Source organism: Trachypithecus francoisi, unplaced genomic scaffold (assembly GCF_009764315.1).
Source record: "Trachypithecus francoisi isolate TF-2019V2 unplaced genomic scaffold, Tfra_2.0 Lachesis_group1, whole genome shotgun sequence".
Taxonomy (NCBI): domain Eukaryota; kingdom Metazoa; phylum Chordata; class Mammalia; order Primates; family Cercopithecidae; genus Trachypithecus; species Trachypithecus francoisi.
Genome location: NW_022681454.1, coordinates 147,268,519 through 147,291,027, shown reverse-complemented (window position 1 = coordinate 147,291,027; position 22,509 = coordinate 147,268,519). Strand labels below are relative to the sequence as shown.

Genomic DNA, 22,509 nt, shown 5'->3' with positions numbered 1-22,509 from the left:
GGTACTGTTTCTTCTTTAAATATTAGTAGGATTTACCAGTGTAGTCTGCTGAGCCTGGAGTTTACTTTTTGCAAAGATTTAAACTACAAATTTAACTTCTTTATTAGATATTATATTATTTATGCAATCTGTTTCTTCTTGAAAGGCGTTTGATAGTTTGTGTCTTTCTCTTTTTTTTGAGATGGAGTCTCTGTCGCCTAGGCTGGAGGGCAGTGGCGTGATCTCAGCTCACTGCAACCTCCGCCTCCCAGTTTCAAGTGATTCTCCTGCCTCAGCCTCCCAAGTAGCTGGCATTACAGGCATGTGCCACCACACCCGGCTATTTTTTGTATTTTTAGTAGAGATGGGGTTTCACCATTTTTGCCGGGCTGGTCTTGAACTCCAGACCTCAAGTAATCTGCCCGCCTCGGTATCCCAAAGTGTTGGGATTACAGGCGTGAGCCACAGCACCTGGCCAAGTTCATGTCTTTCAAGAGATCTGTTCATTGCATCAAAGCAGTCCAAACTATTTGTTTATGATATCCCATTATTATCCTTTTAATGTCTATAAAATCTGTTTTGATGTCTCTTCTCTGCTAATATTGGTAATTCCTGTTATAATTCCTGATATTCGTGATTTACATCTACTTTTTTTTTTCTAATCTCTGGTCAAAGGTTTATCAATTTTATTGATCTTTCTAAAAAACAAAAACCAAAAAAAAAAAAAAAACCAGCTTTAGGTTTTAGTGATATTTCTCTCTCTCTCTTTTTTTTTTTTTTTGGTTTTCTATTCCTTTGATTTTTATTATTTCCTTTCTTTTCTTAATTTCGGTTTAGCTTGCTCTTATTTTTCTGTTTTCCTAAAGGGGATGTCAAAATCACTGAAAAGAGACCTTTCTTTCATATTAATATAAGCATTTAGTGCTGTAAATTTCCTTCTAAGCACTGCTTTAGCTCTATTCTGTAATTTTTTAACATTGTGTTTTCATTTTCATCCGATTTTAAATACTTGCTAATTTCCTTTTTGTTTTTTTCTCTTACTCATGGGTTATTTATAGATGTGTACTGTTTATAGATGTATAGGGTTATTTATAGATGTGTACTATTTTATTTTCAAATTTGGGGACTTTTCCAGGTAGCTTTTTTTTTTTGGATTTTGTTATTAATTGAAAAATAATAATGGTATATATGGGGTACTGTGTGATGTTTTGATAATATGTATATTTTGTGTAACGGTCAAATCTGGCTAATTAATATATTCATCACCTCACATAATTATTTCTTGTGGTGTTTAAAATCTCTTTTAGCAATTTTGAAATATACAGTACATTACTATTAACTGTAGTCACCATGTTGTGCAAACAATCTATTGTTACTGATTTTTAATTTAATTATATTACAGTCAGAGAATATACTTTATATGATTTGAGTCTTAAATTTATTGGAACTTGAATTTTAGCCCAAAATAATGATTTTTGTAAACTTGTTCTGGTGTTGGAGTTCTATAAATGTCAGTTAGGTTCTATTGGTTGATGGCCTTGTTCAACTACTTTGTATCTTTATTGATTTTCAATCTTCTTGTTTTATTACAAAGGAATGTTGAAATGTTTATATTGTGGGTTTATGTGTTTCTTCTTTCAGTTCTCTCAGTTTTTGCTTCTTGTGTTTTGAAGCTCTGTTACTCAGTTCATAAACAATTAGGATAGTTAAAGCCTCTTGATGAAATGATGTTATTTTGAAATGACCCTCTTTATCCCTAGTTAAAATAGTTTGCTCTAAAATCTACTTGGGGCTGGGTGTGGTGGCTCACACCTGTAATCCCAGCACTTTGGGAGGCCCAGGTGGATGGATCATTTGAGGTCAGGAGTTCAAGACCAGCCTGACCAACATGGTGAAACCTAACCCTACTAAAAATACAAAAATTAGCCAGGTGTGGTGGTGGGCACCTGTAGTCCCAGTTACTCAGGAGGCTGAGGCAGGAGAATCGTTTGAACCTAGGAGGTTGTAGCGAGCAGAGATCGTGCCACTGCACTCCAGCCTGGGTGACAGAGTGAGACTCTGTCTCAAAAACAAAACAAAACAAAACAAAACAAAAATACTTGGTTTGATTTGATGTCTTTTTCTAAACATTCTGTTGATGGTCATTTCTAGGGGAGTTTTGTTTAATTAAGTTCTCTCCTCGTATGGGTCATGTTGTCCTGCTTCTTTTGCAGGCCCAGTAATTATGAGTTGAATGCCAGCTGTGGTGAATTTTACCCAGTTGTGTGGTGGATATTTTTTGATTCCTATAAATATTCTAATACATTGTTCTGGGATACAGTTAAATTACTTATAAATAGTTTGATCCATGTGGAGCTTGCTTTTAAGATTTTTAGGGAGAACTAGAGCAGCATTAAGTCTAGGGCTAACTTTTCCTCACTTTTGTGGCAAAACCCTTTTGAGTAGTCTATACAGTGTTCCATGAATCGTGAGATTTTTACATTCTGTGTGAGCTCTGAGTATTGTTCATTGTAATTTCTTACAATTATTCTTTCACTGGTCTCACGTTGTTTTCTTTCATAGCTCAGTCAGTACTCAGCCGAAGACTGCAGATCTGTGGAGCTCTGTTGCTTTGCGTCTCTCTCTGAGCTGCTACTCTGCCCTGCAAGCTTTTGACACCTTTATCTCCCTGTACTTCAAGCTCTGTTTTCTCTACTGCAGGAGACCATTATGTTCTAACTGAGTTTTTCTTTCTTCATCTTGGCCTGCAAAGTCTTTCCAGATGGTGTGCTTGGGCATTAGTAGGTGTCACAATTTTGTTTCCTGTTTCTCCAGAATCACTGTTTTTTATTGCTTGATATTTAATATCTTGAAAACAATTTTTCTGTGTATTATGTTCATTTTGCATATTGTTTAGGTAGGGTAAATCCATGCCCTGTTACTCCATCTTCTTCAGAAGTGGAAGTACTCTGACCCTTGAATTTGATTTTAAAAAATTTTTATGTTGTAGTTTTCCATTTTACTCTTCTTCCCCTTTTTGTTTTTTGCTGTGTTTATGTTCACGTGTTCCCAGAATCTTAGATTGTAGATACCTTTTTTTTTTTTTGAGATAGGGTCTCGCTCTGTTGCCCAGGCTGTAGTACAGTGGCGCGATCTTGGCTCACCGCAACTTCTGCCTCCCAGGCTCAAGCAATTCTCCTGCCTCAGCCTCCCTAGTATCTGGGACCACAGGCACATACCACCACATCCAGCTAATTTTTCCATTTTTTAGCAGAGACAGGGTTTCCTTGTGTTGCCCGACCGATCTTGAACTCCTGAACTCAAGTGATTCTTCTACCTTGGCCTACCAAAGTGCTGGTATTACAGATGTGAGCCACTACATCTGGCCTGATTGTAAATACTTAGTGAAGCCGATTTGGCCCTCCATCCATCAGTCAGTCTCTTCAGTATTTCTGGGATTGTGCTAGTTACTGTGACTAGAAAGATGACTAAGACTAGTGATGTAGTGTCATAAGAACTCCAGTTAAGTATGAACTCCAATCTAGTGAGGATTGTGCAACAGTATGGAGTTATGCAATGAAATGAGGTTAACCCCAAAAGTCTTATTTAAGTTTTATTCGTAATGTTCTATTACATATATGCCCTTTAAGAAAATGGCTTTTTGAAAGATTACATCTGAAGGCAAATGTGAGCACAGCATTTAGTTCCATGCTCTATTATGGAAGTGAATACAAATCTGTACTATTCATTTATAAATGACTCCAACTAAACAAGCTTAATATTTAGTAGGAGGCAGAAACTAATTTTTAAAAACTAGAAAAATATTTCTCTCTGATTAGGAAAAATGTGTCCTGGGGATTTTAGGCTCTTAGCATCAAGTTCTGTGTAATTTTTCCTTTCCATTTGCTTTTTCTTTCCATTTTGCTTGCTGTGTTCAAAGAACAAAAGCAAATTTCTTCAAGATAAACAAAAGTTTTCCCTTTAATTTGTTTAAATAGCTTAGGTAACAGAGAAACTTCCAGTGGCTAAATCATCTTGTATCTGCTGCACAGAATAGTCTATCAGTAAACTGATACTTGAAGATGTAGTTCATACATTTGGGGTGGTGGGGGGGGTCTATTTATTTATTTATTTATTTAGAGACAGAGTCTTGCTCTTGCTGCCCAGGCTGGTGTGCATTGGTCCGATCTCAGCTCACTGCAACCTCCACCTCCCAGGTTCAAGCAATTCTCCTGTCTCAACTTCCTGAGTAGCTGGGATTACAGGCGCCCGCCACCACGCCCAGCTAATTTTTTGTATTTTTAGTAGAGACAGAGTTTCACCATGTTGGCCAGGCTGATCTTGAACTCCTGACCTCGGGAATATTTACCCACCTCAGCCTCCCAAAGTGCTGGGATTACAGACACGAGCCTCTGCGCCCAGCCCGAGGGTTTTTTTTTTTTTTTTTTAACTTTACCTTTGGTCATTTTATTTTTAAAAAAATTAAGCAATAGTTGTACATATTCATGGGGTTCATAAAGATGTTGTATATACATAATGTATAGTAATCAGATCAGGGTAATTAAGCATATTCATCATGTCAAATGTCCTTTCTCCATGTTGGGAACATTCAGTATCCTACTTCTAGCTGTTTGAAACTATATATTTTATTGTTCGTTGGAGTCATTCTACGGTGGTATAGAACACTAGAACTTAATTACTACTGTCTAACTGTAATTTTGTATTCCTTAACAAATCTTTCCCTGTTCCTTGCTTCCCACCTCGCTTTCCAACTCTAGTATCCTCTGTTTTACTTTTTACTTCTATGATAAGTGAAAAACTTTTTTAGGGAGGACTTTTGATACCCATCAAAGATGGAGGTCATGAAGGAAGAATTGGCATTGAGAAGAAAGACAGTTTCTGTTCATTGGTTGTTTTTAAGTATTTATTATGAAATATTCCAATATATTTAAAATTAGTCTTTTATTAGTGGTGACTTAAATTTAACTCTGTAATAAGGAGTAGAAAGCTCATGACTATAGAGAATCAGTATGTGGAACATTAGACAAAAATACTTAAAAGAAAAAAAAGAGTCTCTGTTGCCCAACGTGAAGTGCAGTGGTGCAGTCATAGCTCGCTGCAGCTTCAAACGATTCCTGGGCTCAAGCAGTCCTCCCACCTCAGCCTCCGGAGTAGCCAGAACTACAGGCACTTGCCACCTCACTCATCTTATTTTATTTTTTGTAGAGATGGGATCTTGCTGTATTACCCAGGCTGCTATGGAATTCCTGGCCTCAAGTGATCCTCCTGCCTCAGCCTCCCAAAGTGCTAGGATTACAGGAATAATCCACTTTGCCTGGTCCTAACAGAAATACTTTATAGCTTAATTCAGTGATAATAGCATGTTATTGTCACAACTTTTTGAGAAGTAACTAGGAATATTTTCAATCTAAATGAAAAAATTATAAAGGACAAATTTATATTATGATTTTTTCTATACCATACATGTAAGGAAGAACTAAATATAAATATTTTGAAGAAAAACAATTTGAATATTATTGCCATAAAAGTGCAAAAATTATTTTGAGTATAGAAATTTAGCCAAAGTAGTGTTAAACCATTTGGGGAGAAACTACTTAAATTAGATAAATGGCTTTCTTAGCCTTTTTCTAATTTTAAGATCATGAATGAAGGTATAAATTATATGCATATTTATGCTTGATTTTCCCTATAAAATAGAAGAGTATTTGTTTAATGATCATCTTCTCAAGGCATTATTTGAATTGGACAAAACTCTTTACTGGATAAAGGTAACAAAGTTGTAACTTGTAAACTACACCAGATCATACATCTTTTAGTAGCATTTTTATTACTCTAAAATATTGAAATTGTATATTGAAATATTTCTTTTGTACAGATGCAGGTTAATTTCAATATCTCCTTTACTAAAATCAGATGAGACCCTTTTATACCTTGTTCACAATGATATTGACATAGTGGCTTTATTTTTGTTTGTATTTTAAAAGGTACCTTCAAACCTAGATCTATTTTAATTTAGATAAATATCTAATTTCATTTTGTTCTTTCTCTGCAAATTTACCACCCAGCTCTTCACCTTATGCGCTGCTATGAAAAAGATATAAAATATATTCATGTTCCTTGCTATGGTTCCTTAACATCCTTTTGTGGGTTCATTTTGGTTTCTTGCCTTCTTTCAAAAAAAATATAGACTTAAGGTATTGCTTAAATTTTAAAAACTGTATTAAAAATGAACTGGAAGATAGATAAATACCTTCTTTGTTCTTCTCCTTCTTACTACATTTGGCTTTTGACTCATTAAGATTGATATTTAATGCTAGTTGAATACGAGATGGCTTTTAAGATGCATCATTTAGAATGCAAATTATTTTTAAGCTGAGGAATATTGAAAATAAAACAACCAAGTAAAGAATCTGAATTATTTACAGGCCATGGGCTTAAAGGTGCATCACTCCAGCACAAATATTAAATTATGAAATGGGAATTTCAGTTTGCCATAAATCTGTCTGCCACAGCAGCTTAAAATAAAATAGTTTTACCCATCTAAAGCAACATCAATTTGCCAGTCAGTGCTTCATGTATCAAAGAGTGTTCTTTGAAAATATCAATATCATTGGTTAATATAAATGAAATTAATTTTTAAAGCTGGGCTAAAGGTTGACATCTGAAAAATTGCATTACTTTGCAGAAGAGAAATTTCTGTCTTCTAGTGAAATTTCAGGTCATAAGGGCAAGTAATTTTCACAATCTTCAATGGGAGCCAGTGAAATATGAACTTCATTGTCACCTAGCCCCAAAGCGATAAGATAAAATGAGCTGATACATCATTTGCTGTGGTTTTATCATCTCCCTCAGTAATTGGAAGAGAAAACATAAGAGTGTGTGTGTTTGTCGGCTCCCCTCTTGCCCCTCCCAGCTGCCCCATCGTCCACACCCAGGCTAAAGCCATTTTAGTCCAATCAATACAAAGGTCACATGGCATTTTATTTATATATTTTTAATTTTTCATGCTGACTAAAACTGCCAAGTAGAACATTAGAGTAATGAATATGTTTAATTGAATTTGTCACCCATGAAAACACTGTGAATACTGTACTACATCATGGTACTTGAAACCAGAAGGGAAATATACTGTTTAGATGAAAAAAATTAAATAACAACACAATTAATTTAAGAGGTAATTTTATTTTTTATGTATGACTTTCATTTTTGTTGTTTTTTGAAGTTTGGGGACATTCTAAGTGTTCATGGATATACATTTAGTAAGAAAATTGTCATCTTAAATTTTCCACCAGAGTCAACTATATGTCATTGTCAAAATCAAAAAAGACCTCTAAATTTTACTTAAAGAATGTATATTTGAAATTTCGAACTAAAAGTTATATGGTTGGTGATGTAGTAAATCCTTGAACCAACTAGGATTCAATATTATTAGAGTAAATTAAGTGCTATGCTTTGATATCTACCTTCAGAGAAAACTATAGCAAAATGTAAAAACTATGTTAATAATAGTGATGCAACTTTAAAATACTTGATTAAAATTACTTTAAGCTATTTGTTCAAATTACAATTATTGTAACATAAAACATATTTGCACATATATTTAGTGGTGAATCGATATGAAAGTATTTTTCATAATCTTTATTTTAAAGGTGGTTCAAATAATTGACTTTTCCTTGTTAAAGTATAAACCTGTGACTATATAATTATGTTCCAATAAAATGGGATATAGTGAATATTTTCTAGACTTTCTTAGCCATTGTGTTGTTGCTTAATGTATGGTATGATTATGTTTTGTATATTTGGCTAAAAACATTTTTCCTGATGTTAAATATATCCATAGGATTTGGAGATGGTTCTGTTGTGAATTTTTAAATATTATTTTTGATATATATTACCTGATTTTATTCTTAACACCAAAATCTTCAGAAATCTGGAATTATCTGAAAAAATAAAATTACTATAGAAATTGGGAAATATTTGGCATAGTGATATGCTATGCTAGTTTTAAACCTTAGGAATAGTAATTTTAAAAATACCTTTTATTGATGTTATATATGCAGGCTCTCATGTAAAAATTTTTTTTGAGGTAAAACATTTTGTGACTTTTTAATATTTACCCTTCAGAAGGAATTTAAAAACGTTTAAAATGTATTGAGGATAGTTTTTTTTTTTTTTTAATAAAACCTCCCTTTCTATTCACTTAAACGATTGGCTTTATAGCCCATGTACCCTAGAACATAAAGTATAATAATAATAATAATAATAATAAAAGGATTGGCTTTAACTCTTTTAAATCTACTTTTTAAAAGTCCCTAGTATTCAATAAATAAGAGTATATAGTTGGGCAGTGAATCTTGATTTCTATTTTTGTTCTTTCATGAGGATAAGAAAACAAAAGAGAGTTTTATTTGAATAAACTTATAAGCTTTTACAAATGGACTAGTAAAGGGAAAGTAAAAAATGCCTTACTTTTACTAAGAATAAGTGCAACAAAGTAAAGAAATTTTCTTATGTGTTAATAGTATACTATTTCTAGGACAGAAGGAAAAAATATGTGCATTATTTGGGAAAAATAATATATCCTTTTCATAAGGCACAATTTTCAAATAAAACTTTTAAAGAAGATAGGTTTGATTTTTTACAGTAAATAGATTATTTATGTGTGTATATAATCTATATATTCAATACTAAATCCTTTCTCTCCTCTCTGACACACTATCTCAACATTTAGTTAATAAACCAGCTTTGAAACAAATTATTTAAAACAACTGAAAGTTTAATTTACTAATAATACTAACAATAATAAAACAAGGTGGTAAACATTCAAAGAGAGTAAAGATTTCAAGCAATTCAGGAGTTGAGGTCATAACTGCAGAGCAGTGGTAATGATACGGTTTCTATGGCAACTGATTCACTGGAGGGCTAGACCTCTGTCTAAGGTGCTGTCAGTGTATGTAGAGTTTCAGTGAACAGAAAGTCCCAAAGAAGGGTCTGTTTCTACCTAATCCAGTTTTAATTGAACTCTAGAGACTTTGAAGTGAAGCCTCAGACCAGGCCTATACTGTTCCAATAAGAAATGAACCCCTTGCTTAGTTAGGCCTCAGCTGCTTTTCAGTACTGACACCTTTTCCTAATGAACACTTAAAGAAATATTATTATATAAATTTCAGCTAGTAATTCCTTAGTTACGAGATTGCTAGTTTCTATTTTAAATCTCAATTTTTTTGGCCCTAATTGTGGAATTTTATTTAATTTTTTAAAGATTAGGCTAGTTTTTTTGTGTGTAAGATTTTAATTTTTGACACATTTGGCAATTTTAAATAATTTTCTCTCATGCTGTTTTTTCTTTGTTTTAAAACTTCATTAGACTTTGTCATATTTAACTTGAAAAGCATATCATTATACATTCAGTATGTTACCATTTATATCAGGATTGAAAACATACAAAGTGATGTATGTTATTTATGGATATGTATGTACTAAAAGTATAAAAACTTACATATAGGAATAGTACATATACATGATAACCTTAAAACCAAGCATAGTGATTGGCTGTGACAGAGGAAAATGGGATCTGGAAGGGTTATGCATGTGAAATTTTAACACTGTCTGTAATGCATTTATCACTTGCTTATAGATGTATAGAATAATATGGCAGAGTGTTATGATCTTATAAGGTTACTGAGTAGAAGGTGCATGGAGCTTATGTCATTTTCTTTACACTGAGTATTTTTTTTTTTTTTTTTTTTTGAGACGGAGTCTCGCTCTGTCGCCCAGGCTAGAGGGCAGTGGCGAGATCTAGGCTCACTGCAAGCTCCGCCTCCCAGGTTCACGCCATTCGCCTGCCTCAGACTCCCAAGTAGCTAGGACTACAGGCGCCCGCAACCGTGCCTGGCTATTTTTTTTTTTTTTTTGATAGATACGGGGTTTTACCTTGTTAGACAGGATGGTTTCCATCTCCTGACCTCGTGAACCCCCCGCCTTGGCCCCCAAAGTGCTGGGATTACAGGTGTGAGCCACCGCGCCCGGCCTACTACTGAGTATTTTTGACATTGGAATAAAACAGATTTTAAAGGACTATGACACTTGCTGTGTTTCAAGCAGATCTTTGAATAACCATACTGTTTAAGGGAATGGCATATAAACGGTATTTTTTGTTTAATCACAAAACTGTTTCAGTACATTAAAAATATTATAACAATGCTGTAGTATACTCATTTCTCCTAATAAATGGAGTAATCTAGAATATGATTAAATCTTTAGTTGTATGATCATGACTTTGCAATGAGTGGATTCACTATTATGAGCAACAGATGTTATTATGTAGTTCTATAGATACAAAGGGTAGAATTTTCAGACCAGTGTGTGATATTCCTAACTTATCAAAGAGTTTAAAAGATTTTTGTTTGTTTTCCTTTGATTTTCCTCTTCCCTCTTTAACCCAAGTGAAGGAAAATTTTAAGCAGTTAGTTGGGTTCTAGTTTAACAGATATTTCACCCTTTCTTAAAAATGTGGCAATGTGGCATATACAATGGAAGCTCTGTATTTTTGGATTAGAAAACCTGGGAATAGGCCAGATTCTGCCACTAACTTGACAAGGAGTTTTGTTTCATATATTTAACATGTCTAGGCCTCGTTTTTCTTTTTTTTCTTTTTTTTAGAGACAGGATCTCGTATTCTTGCCCAGGTTGGAGTGCAGTGGCGCAATCACTTACTGTGCCGTCGAATTCCTGGGTTTGAGTGACGTTCCCATCTCAGCTTCTTGAGTAGCTAGGGCTACAGGTGCGTGCTACCGCGCCCAGCTAATTATTTAATTTTTTGTAGAGATGGCGTCTTGCTATGTTGCCTGACCTCAAGCAGTCCTCCTATCTTGGCCTCCCAAAGCTCAGCAATTACCAGTGTAAGCCACTGGCCCTGGCTCTTGTTTTTCTTATGGATACACTGGACTATAAATGTTGCAGAACATATATTAGATTCTCTAATATTTGGTAAATCCAGGGTAGCAAACTCAAGTACCAATGGAAACTAGGTGGATAATAGTAAATGAGTGAATGCTCACATTACATTAGTGAATAATAATAATTGAAGTGAAAATGGTACCAAAATGGAGAGTGCATTGCCAGTTGTTACTGTGTGGCATATAGATCCAGGTTTGCCAGATACCCTAGTTTTTCTTGAGAAGACAGAAATCCGAATATTTTTGCAAATATCTGTTTTCTCAACTATTTTCAACCATGTGAAATTTTGTTAAAATATCATGCGAGTCAAATATGAAGTGAAGGTTGCCATACATTGATTCATTTAGTCAATCTGAAAATTGCCACTTTGTGCCAGATATTTTTCTAGGCATTGGAAGTAGGATGTATTCAAAGTCTTTGCTCTAATAGAACTTAGATTCTAGTATTCTAGTGCTGAAGAGACAGTAGACTAGCAAGCAAATATTATAGTTTCAGTTAGTAGCCAGTTGTAGTGGCCCATGCCTATAATCCCAGCACTTTGGGAGGCTGAGGCAGGAGGATCACTTGAGCCCAGAAGTTCAAGGCCCCCTTGGGCAACATAGTGAGACCTCATCTCTACAAAAAAAAAATGTTAAAAAGTTAGCCAGATGTGGTGGCACATGCTTATGGTCCCAGCTACTCGAGAGGCTGAGATGGGAGAGTCATGTGAGCCTAGGGGGTTGAGGCTGCAGTGAGCCGTGATCACACCACTGCACTTCAGCCTGGGTGACAGAATAAGACCCTGTCTCAGAAATTAAATTAATGTTTAAAATTTCAGATAGTGATAAGTATTATGAAGAAAATCTGATAAGTTTGGGGTGGGATGAGTTATTAACAGAGTTACTGGGGTTTAGATCCTGTGGCTTCCCTGCAGAGGTGACATACGAGGAGAAGTCTAAATGTGAGACTGATTGAACCATGTGGAGATTTGGGAGAACATTCCAGGCAGAGTGGAAAACAAGGACAAAACAAGGCCCTGAGGAAGAATGAGTTGAGCTCATCAGACAGTCCCAGATATGAGTCTTTATGCAATTATAAAGAGCTTAAGAGTTTATTATATATGTCATGGGAAGTCACTGGATGCTATTAAATATAGGAATGATGTGATCTGATTTATATTTTAAAATTTTGAGGCGAAGGGTCCTCTGGTCATAGTAGACTTCAGAGGTAAAAATAAAAGAGAGAACAAATGGAGGCCTCTGAAGACTCTGGGGCCATAGACCAACTGGTGGCATGTCTGATCAAAGTGAGCGAAAGGGATACATGCAATCTCTGAGAGTAATATTAATATTTTGTCCTCTCTTTTCCTGTTCATTTACCTTTATTTTACATAGGTTTTGATTATATTATTAAATTAATAGGATTTCTCTGTCATCCATTTCAAAACTGCATGCATGATTATCTTGTCCTTTGAACTTTTTGTTTTGTATTTTCAAGAAACACTCCCCCTTAGAGTTATATCCGTTTTATTTCTAGATGCTATGGTGTCAGAAATAGAATCATTTTTGTAGAAAGACTGAAATACATACTTACTGACTTAAATAAGGTTTATTACTCTTTTTTCCCCCAAAAAACTACATTCTGCATTGAAGAATGTAGATTTATTTGCCATTAGGATTTTGAAAATGATAATGAGTAAAGAAAAAACAGTTTGAGAAGGATAAATTTTTACTATTCTTTATTTTTTCCTCTTTGCTCATCCCATCTTTATTCCTACAATGCAGTATCATAATCAGATGCTTCATTTGTAATTTTTAATAGTGGTTACTTTTGAGAGATATATCTTAATTTTTTAACTTAATTTGCTTTCATAGAATATCAGGTTTTGATAGCAAAGGCATCTCATTTTCTTATGTATTATGTATAGTACAGGTGTAGAGAAATGCTGAGTCTGGTTTTCCCTTAACGTTTTCACAATTAAGCTTTTGAAATGAACTTTTTGAAAAACAAAACTTGAATAACAAAGCAACAAAGTGGCTTAGGACTAAAGACAGGATTACTTTGAATTGGCAAAGCATTTTAAGCAACTCTGTCTGTCACTTGGATGACAAGAATTGTAACAAGTTACTCTGACAACCACCTACCCCATAGGGAGATTATGCTAAGTTCATTTGCAGGTTTGTGTTTAGCTTTAGCTGACAAAATGATACTTAACCTCTATATAGTCTTTGCACTTTCTGAATGAGTGACTGTTGCCTTAACAGTGACCTTAAAAGTGTAATTTTGTAAAGTTATGAACTTAATATATTTGTATTATAATGTATGTAAAAGCATTATTGGGCAAATTATAATCATGTGAAACTGAATTGTGTATTTGATTTATAAGCATATATGGCCTCTTTTGAGGTCTTTTTGTTTCTAAGATTTTATCTGAAGTTTCATGTTTCATAATGTGGTTTAAAAATCAATCAGTAAATGATGCAATATGTATTTCCTCAGAAGCAGTAGATTATATCATTGTTTTTAAAAGCCCAAATATATACTTAAATGTTTTATAATTTTACTTTGCTTTTTTATTTAAACCTCTTTTCCATAAATTAGTTTATTTTCTTCATCTCCAAATTATGTCAGTAACTATTAAATCCTTTTTCTTAAAAATTATTTTTCTTAATAGGGTCTTTTCTATTTTAATTGGGGAAAGAAACATCAACAAAAAACAAGTATTGTTACTTATCTGGGATTATTTTTTTCCTCATTAGATCCTGGCGTATACAGAAGGGCTGCATGGAAAATGGCTGTTCACAGAGATACGATCTATCTTTTCTCGTCGTTATCTTTTGCAAAATACAGCCCTGGAGATCTTTATGGCAAACAGAGGTAATATGTTACAGAAGTACATTGTTACAGAGCTAACTTCCATCTCTTTAAGATTTCATTTTTGAACATACCATATTGCTTCAATTTAGATAGTAATTTGTAGCCTACCCTCTGTTCTAGTGACCTCTTTTTTTGTACCAAATGCTTCTTCATGTTTTTTTCCCACCTTGATTATGAATAGAATCATTTGTAATTTTTTTTTTTTTTGCCATATCACAAATTGATATAAGGCTTTATAAACATAAGGAATACATAACCATTTAATCGGTTTGAAGAGGAATTTTGATGTCCTGAGCATTGCTTTGATGCTTACATTCCTTCTGGAAGGTGGCTGCATTTGGGGGAGAGGAGAGGATGATTTCACGATTCTAACATCTTTTTAATCTCTTGTCTGATATATTTCGTTTATAAAGGAACCATGAGAAAATGATACTGAACTGTTCTGTTTGCTCTGTATTTCATCATTCTTGAAAGTTGAACTAAAATTTAATTTGTGGTTTTACAATGGAACTTGGTGAAATCCATTAAGACAAGAAGGGGAGACAAGTTGAACTTGAAGGAAAAGCTTCATTTGGTATGGGTGGAGGCATACAATGGAATATATGTAAAACCTACTGATTTATTGTACATATTCCTTGTATTTTATATACGTGGTTTGGCGGTTATTTTTAAAGGTACACATACCTGCATGTATTCCACACACACATCTTGTTTTTTTTTTATGAAATTATTTGTCTTTAGGGAACACAAATTTCTTTGGGAAAATATTTTTCCCTTTCCTTTTTGATCTCCTCCTGGCACATACCTCTTCTTCTAATGTAAACATTATTCTAGGCAAATAATCAAGAGAATGTTTCATACTTTATTTCAGTCCGCATCCTTGCTGTCCCAAAGGGGCTTCAGTCTTAGAATATTTATTACTTGCTCATCCTCATTCATTTTCTTTCTTTGAAATTTCTTATGCATGCTTGTTTTTATATGTGTGTTTTTCTGTTGCCTTTACCTCATGGCCTTGACCATCTGCCATAACCTATGATGGTTTTTTGGTCTCTTTATTTTTTCGCCCTGAATTCAGTGTAATAGTGGATATGTAAAGGAGGCTTATTTAAAGTATACATACACACACACAGATAAGAATATATATAATATATATTCATATAGATAATTATATATTCTTGTATGTAATTAAATATATATTCTCATATATAATATGTATTATGTATATTCTTATGTGTGTGTATATATTCTTATGTGTATGTGTGTATATATGACATTACTAAATATGTTGTAGGTGGTTAGTGAATGATTGATTACTTATTTACCTGAATACCTAAAACTTGTTGACAATGCTAGTGTGTAAAAATTTTGGCAACATTGGTAATTTTTTTTTTTTTTTTGGCTTTAAGTATTTTTTAAGGCTTGGTAGAGAAGAAGGACCATCTTCTAGATGAGTGCTTGTAGCTTACATATGATTCTGATATTGAAGTTAAAATTCCATGACTGACCAAATGAATATCTTCTAAACTCTCTCATGATTGTATGATTTTACTTTCATGTTCTTTAAGATGGGTAAAAATTTATAGATTACTCTCATAGATTAACATTTATATGCTAAATATATTTACATATTGACATATACTTCTTGGTATTCTCATGTATGTGAAATTATTGAAATAGGATGAGAAAACATCTAAATTTGATTTTTAACCACAGAGGAAAAATTTTCCTTCAGGTCACACATTGTTTTGGATTATATGAACATATGAAAGATAAACATATAGACATTGTAAAAAGACTGTTTTAAAAATGATTGGAAATAAATGTAACCGATTATTTCATAGCTATATTGGTGGTTTTTTAGTGTTAGTTATTTAACTATATGAACTTAAATTTTTAACATTTGTTTTTAGAAATTCCTAGAAATACCTTTGACTTGCCAAAATTCATTTTTGTAAATTTAAAGTTGCAGCTTCATGTCACATTATCTCAGCTATCATTATCATTATTATTATCATGTCTCATAATCTCAACTTCATGTCACACCAATGCAACATCAACTGTTATAACTCCTAATAGTATTTAGGAAAGAACTGTCTATGGTAAAGGAGTTTATAAGTGAAATGAATATTACCACTGGCATATTAATACTAAAACTTGATATATACCATATAAAAGGAATGTAGTAAGAATTATATTTAATAGATACCTGAATTAAAAGTAAATATTTTATTGGACCAAGGAGTCAGTTTTCCAGAAGGGAAGTTATACTGTGTTCTGATTTTTAAAAATTATTTGTTGTAGTTGCTGTAATGTTCAACTTCCCAGACCCTGCAACAGTAAAGAAAGTGGTTAACTATCTACCTCGTGTTGGTGTTGGAACAAGTTTTGGATTGCCTCAAACCAGGTACTGTTTTATATGAGAAACGTAGGGAAAGTGATCGATCTTAATAGTTGTATTAATTAACCAGTACTTATATTCTTATTAACATTGATCTGTGTTAGTGTTCTCACTTATTTTGAAATTTATAACTTTCTGTTTTATGCTTCATAGTAAATAATGATTATTAGTATTTTATTTTGACTGAATTGCATTATAATGTACTGTTTTAAGTTTTCTTTTGACTAAACTGCATTATAATATACTGTTTTCCCTAGTATATGATATGGTGTCTAGCAGAGTATATATTTAGCAAATAATCATTAAATAAAAGATTACTTAACCCTACCCCAAGAAAAATGTATTTTGTAAGATTTACTATTTATCTCTTTTATGTAAAGTTTAAATACTAACCTTTCAGGAAAGATATTTATATGTATATAGATATAGATATAATTGCTATTCTTTTCAAAGATACATATATAATATATATCATAATGGTATATGTGTACATAAATATACACACACACATGATATATGTCATAATGGTACCCACACGTATAAACAGAAATACCACATGATCCTGCAATGCCACTACTGGGTGTATATCTAATTGAAATGAAAACAGTATGTCAAAGAGATATCTGCACTACTGTTTTCATTGCAACATTACTCCCAATAGCCAAGATACAGAAATCAACCTAAGTGTACATCAGCTGATGAATAAAGAAAATATTGTTGTATATATATGCGATGGAATACTACTCAGTCTTTAAAAAGAAGGAAATCTTGTTATCTACAACAACACGGATGAACCCAGAGGACATTTTGTTAAGTGAAATAAGCAAGACACAGAAAGACAAATATTGTGTGATCTAAGTATGTGAAATCTAAAAAAGTTAGACTCATAGAAGTAGAGAGTGGAATGGTGGTTGCCAAGGTTAGGGGTGGGGTGACTGGGGAGATGTTGGTCAAAGGATACAAAATTTTAGTTAGGAAGAGTAAGTTGAAGAGGTCTATCCTACAGCGTAGTGACTATAGTTAGTAACAGCGTATTGTTTTCTTAAAAATTGTGGAGATTATGGCTGGGCGCGGTGGCTCAAGCTTGTAATCCCAGCACTCTGGGAGGCCGAGACGGGCGGATCACGAGGTCAGGAGATCGAGACCATCCTGGCTAACACGGTGAAACCCCATCTCTACTCAAAAAAAAAAAAAAATACAAAAAAAAAAATTGTGGAGAGTAGGTTACAAAAAATGATACATATATGAGGTAATGGATAAATTAATTTGCTCAAATTAGCTATTTTGTGATGTATACAAGACAAAAAAATCATAATTTTTATTGGTTGCTAATAGTCTGAAATATGAATATACCAAAATTGATTAATTCCCTCATTGGTGAACATTTGCTTTATTTCCATGTTTTCATTGTTATAAAAAATGCTGTGGTAAAGTTATTTATGTATTTTTTATTTGAAGTTTTATGACCAATGTCTTGTTTATAAAATAATATAATAAAAAAATTTTGCTACCTTGAAGTATTATTTGCCTAAGCTATATAATTTAAAGGAGGAAGAAACCAAATTGCATAAAAAGGCAATACTCATTTATGTGCTGCCTAGAAGAAACCAACTCTTTTTTTTCTTTTTCAGTAGGTATTTTTTTCCAGCTTTATTGAGGTATAATTCACAAGTGTAAATTATATATATTTAAGGTCTACCTCATGATGATTTGATACATATATACCTTGTTAAATGATTACTGCATTCAAGTTAATTAACATATCCATCACCTCACAGTTACGTGTGTGTGTGTGTGTGGTGAGAATACTTAAAGATCTACTCTCTTAGCAATTTAAATATGCAGTTTAATATTATGAACTATAATCTTCATATTAAACATTAGATCCCCAGAACTTACTCATCTTACAATGAAAAGTTTGTACACTTTGACCACATCTCCCCATTTCTCCCACTCCTCTGCCTCTGGCAACCAAGAAGCTCCATTTAAATATAAATACATTTATATGTTAAAGGTAAATGGACAGAACAGAGGTATACCATGCAAACACTACCTTAATAAAAACAGCCAGCTAGTCATATCATTACTATATTAGTTTTCTAGGGCTGTCATAACAAAGTACCACAAGTTGGGTGGCTTAAACAACAGAAATGTGTTCTCTCACAGTTTTGGAGGCTAGAAGTCCAAAATCAAGTTTTCATCAGTGTTGGTTCCTTCTGAGGGCTGTGAGGGAAGGATCTGTTCCAGGCCTCTCTCCTGGGTTTTTAGATGCCTCTCTTCTCCCTATGTCTCTTTACATTGTTTTCCCTCTATGTATGTCTCTGTCCAGGTTTCCCTCTTTTACAAAGACACCAGTGATGTTGGACTCGGACCCACCCTGATGACTCATTTTAACTTGAAAATATTCTTTCTGCAAATTGTTACATTCTGAGGTACTGAGAGTTAGGTCTTCAACATATGACTTTTAAGGAGTCATAATTCAACCCATAACAATTACCAAATTACCAAACAAAGCATTATATTATCAGAGGAAAAAGTGACATATCATAATGATAAAAGAGCCAGTTCATCAAAACGATGATCTTAAATTTACATACATCTAAAAATAAAACTTCAAAATTCATAAGACAAAAATGGATAGAAGTGGAATGAAATATAGACAACTTTTCCCTGTTATGTCAGTAATTTAGAGAACAGGTAGACAAAAAATCAGTAAGTGTACTGAAGACTGGAACATTATTAACCACCTTGACCTATGTCACATGTATAAAACATTTTAGTCAACTGCACAAAATACATTCATTTTAAATACACATAGAACATTTATCACGTTGACCATATTCAGTCCTAAAACAAGCCTCAAAATGTTCAGAAAGATTGAGATCTTGGATCTCTGGTTAATTACAAACCAGAAATCAGTTACAGAAAGGTTTTTGGAAGATCTCTTGAGTATTTGGAAATTAATGTACTTCTACATAAAACATGGGCCAAAGATGAAATTACAAGGGATATTGGAAGTATTGTAACTAATTGAAAACATAACAGCACAACCTATAGAAATGTTTAACATGAAGGGAAAGAAGTGCCTAGTATAGAATTATAGCATTAAATGATTTTATTTAAGAAGGGAGAGGGGAAGCGGGAGGGAAGGAGGAGAGGATCATTGCCTAAAATCAACTATCTTAGCTTCAGTCTGAAGAACGTGAGAAAAAAGAGGAGCATATGTAGTCAAAGTAAGCTGAAGAAAGAAAAAAATAGTAAAAATAAATGATAGAGGAAAAAATCAATATAATGAAAAGATGTCTCTTGACAAGATTAATTTTGTATTAATAGTAAATATCTAGCAAAGACTTATGCAGAAAGAGAAGACACAAAAATATCGAGAATAAAGGAGGGAACATCACTACAGATACTGCAGATATTAAAAGAAAAATAAAGAAATATTATGAACAAATTTATGCTACTAAATTAGACAACCTAGATGAAATAAATTCCTTGAAAGGCACAAGCTATCAAATATCACTAATGAAGAAATCGTTAACCTTAATAGCTCTACAAAGGAAACTGAATTGTAGTAAAAGACCTTACCTCAGAGAAAACTTGTAGTTCAGATGAATTCTATCAAATGTTTAATGAAGAAATAATATCATTTCTACACAAACTCTTGTGAAAAATAGAAAAGGAGGTTAAATTGCCAACAACATTATATGAGACCAGCATTACCTGAACACTAAATGCATACAAAGGCATTTCAAGAAATGGGAACTGCAGACCATCCTGATTGGAAAGGAAGAAATGAAATAGTCTTTTTAGCATATATTCTTGACTGTTTATGTGGAAAGTCCCAGAGAATTTATGAGGAAAAAAAAAAGCAACAACAGCTGTTAGAACTAATAAATGAGTTTAGCTGTTCATAGCATACTGGTTCAATATACAAAACTCAGTTTTATTCCTGTATGCTAGCAATGAACAATCAGAAACTGAAATTAAAACTAGTGTCTAAATACTATCAAAAAATAAGTACATATAGATAAATTTGAAAATGTATGCATAAGACCTACTCACTGAAAACTATAACACTGTTTTGGAGAATTAAAACTTAAAAATGGTGAGTTGTACTATACTATGCTCATGGATTGGAAGACTCAGTATTATTGAGATGTCAGTTTTCTCCAAAATTGATCTGAGGTCCAAAGCAGCCCTATCCAAAATCTGAACAGGCTTTTTCTTTCTTTCTTTCTTATTTATTTATTTATTTTTTGAGACGGAGTCTCGCTCTGTCACCCAGGCTGGAGTGCAGTGGCCAAATCTCAGCTCACTGCAAGCTCCGCCTCCCGGGATCACGCCATTCTCCTGCCTCAGCCTCCCAAGTAGCTGGGACTACAGGCGCCGCCACCTCGCCCGGCTAGTTTTTTGTATTTTTAGTAGAGACAGGGTTTCACCGTGTTAGCCAGGATGGTCTCGATCTCCTGACCTCGTGATCCACCCGTCTCGGCCTCCCAAAGTGCTGGGATTACAGGCTTGAGCCACCGCGCCCGGCCTCTTTCTTTCTTTTTTAAAGAAATTGGCAAGATAGCCAGGCATGGTGGCTCACACCTATAATCTCAGCACTTTGGAAAGCCCATGTGGGAGAATCACTTGAGCTTAGGAGTTCAAGACCAGCCTGGGCAACATAGGGAGACCCCATCTCTATTTCTTTTTAATTTAAAAAAAGGAAAAGAAGAGATTGACAACCTGATTCTAAAATTTTTTTTTTCCTTATTTATTTATTTATTTTTTTTTTATTATACTTTAAGTTCTAGGGTACATGTGCATAACGTTTATATCATGTATAACTCCCCAATGCAATCCCTCCCTCCTCCCCCCTCCCCATGATAGGCCCCAGTGTGTGATGTTCCCCTTCCCGAGTCCAAGTGATCTCATTGTTCAGTTCCCATCTATGAGTGAGAACATGCGGTGTTTGGTTTTCTCTTCTTGTGATAGTTTGCTAAGAATGATGGTTTCCAGCTGCATCCATGTCCCTACAAAGGACGCAAACTCATCCTTTTTGATGGCTGCATAGTATTCCATGGTGTATATGTGCCACATTTTCTTAATCCAGTCTGTCACAGATGGACATTTGGGTTGATTCCAAGTCTTTGCTATTGTGAATAGTGCCGCAATAAACATACGTGTGCATGTGTCTTTGTAGTAGAGTAATTTATAATCCTTTGGGTATATACCCAGTAGTGGGATGGCTGGGTCATATGGTACATCTAGTTCTAGATCCTTGAGGAATCGCCATACTGTTTTCCATAATGGTTGAACTAGTTTACAATCCCACCAACAGTGTAAAAGTGTTCCTATTTCTCCACATCCTCTCCAACATCTATTGTTTCCTGACTTCTTAATGATTGCCATTCTAACTGGTGTGAGATGGTATCTCATTGTGGTTTTGATTTGCATTTCTCTGATGGCGAGTGATGACGAGCATTTTTTCATGTGTCTGTTGGCTGTATGGATGTCTTCTTTTGAGAAATGTCTGTTCATATCCTTTCCCCACTTTTTGATGGGGTTGTTTGTTTTTTTCTTGTATATTTGTTTGAGTTCTTTGTAGATTCTGGATATTAGCCCTTTGTCAGATGAGTAGGTTGCAAAAATTTTCTCCCATTCTGTAGGTTGCCTGTTCACTCTGATGGTAGTTTCTTTTGCTGTGCAAAAGCTCTTTAGTTTAATTAGATCCCATTTGTCAATTTTGGCTTTTGCTGCCGTTGCTTTTGTGTTTTAGACATGAAGTCCTTGCCCATGCCTATGTCCTGAATGGTACTACCTAGATTTTCTTCTAGGGTTTTTATGGTATTAGGTCTAACATTTAAGTCTCTAATCCATCTTGAATTAATTTTCATATAAGAGTAAGGAAAGGATCCAGTTTCAGCTTTCTACTTATGGCTAGCCAATTTTCCCAGCACCATTTATTAAATAGGGAATCCTTTCCCCATTTCTTGTTTCCTCAGGTTTGTCAAAGATCAGATGGCTGTAGATGTGTGGTATTATTTCTGAGGACTCTGTTCTGTTCCATTGGTCTATTTCTCTGTTGTGGTACCAGTACCATGCTGTTTTGGTTACTGTAGCCTTGTGGTATAGTTTGAAGTCAGGTAGCGTGACGCCTCCAGCTTTGTCCTTTTGACCTAGGATTGTCTTGGCAATGCGGGTTCTTTTTTGGTTCCATATGAACTTTAAAGCAGTTTTTTCCAATTCTGTGAAGAAAGTCATTGGTAGCTTGATGGGGATGGCATTGAATCTATAAATAACCTTGGGCAGTATGGCCATTTTCACGA

General features: G+C 34.0%; 1 protein-coding gene across 5 annotated transcripts in view; it reads left to right on the top strand.

Moving 5' to 3' along the window:
- LRBA (LPS responsive beige-like anchor protein) overlaps positions 1-22,509 on the top strand; it is a 787,299-nt gene that overhangs the window by 533,949 nt on the left and 230,841 nt on the right. For all 5 annotated transcript variants that reach the window (XM_033215458.1, XM_033215456.1, XM_033215457.1 and 2 more), the window contains 2 exons: positions 13,677-13,794; positions 16,096-16,198. In XM_033215458.1, coding sequence (XP_033071349.1) covers positions 13,677-13,794; positions 16,096-16,198 — 221 coding nt within the window. The remainder of the gene's footprint in view (positions 1-13,676; positions 13,795-16,095; positions 16,199-22,509) is intronic.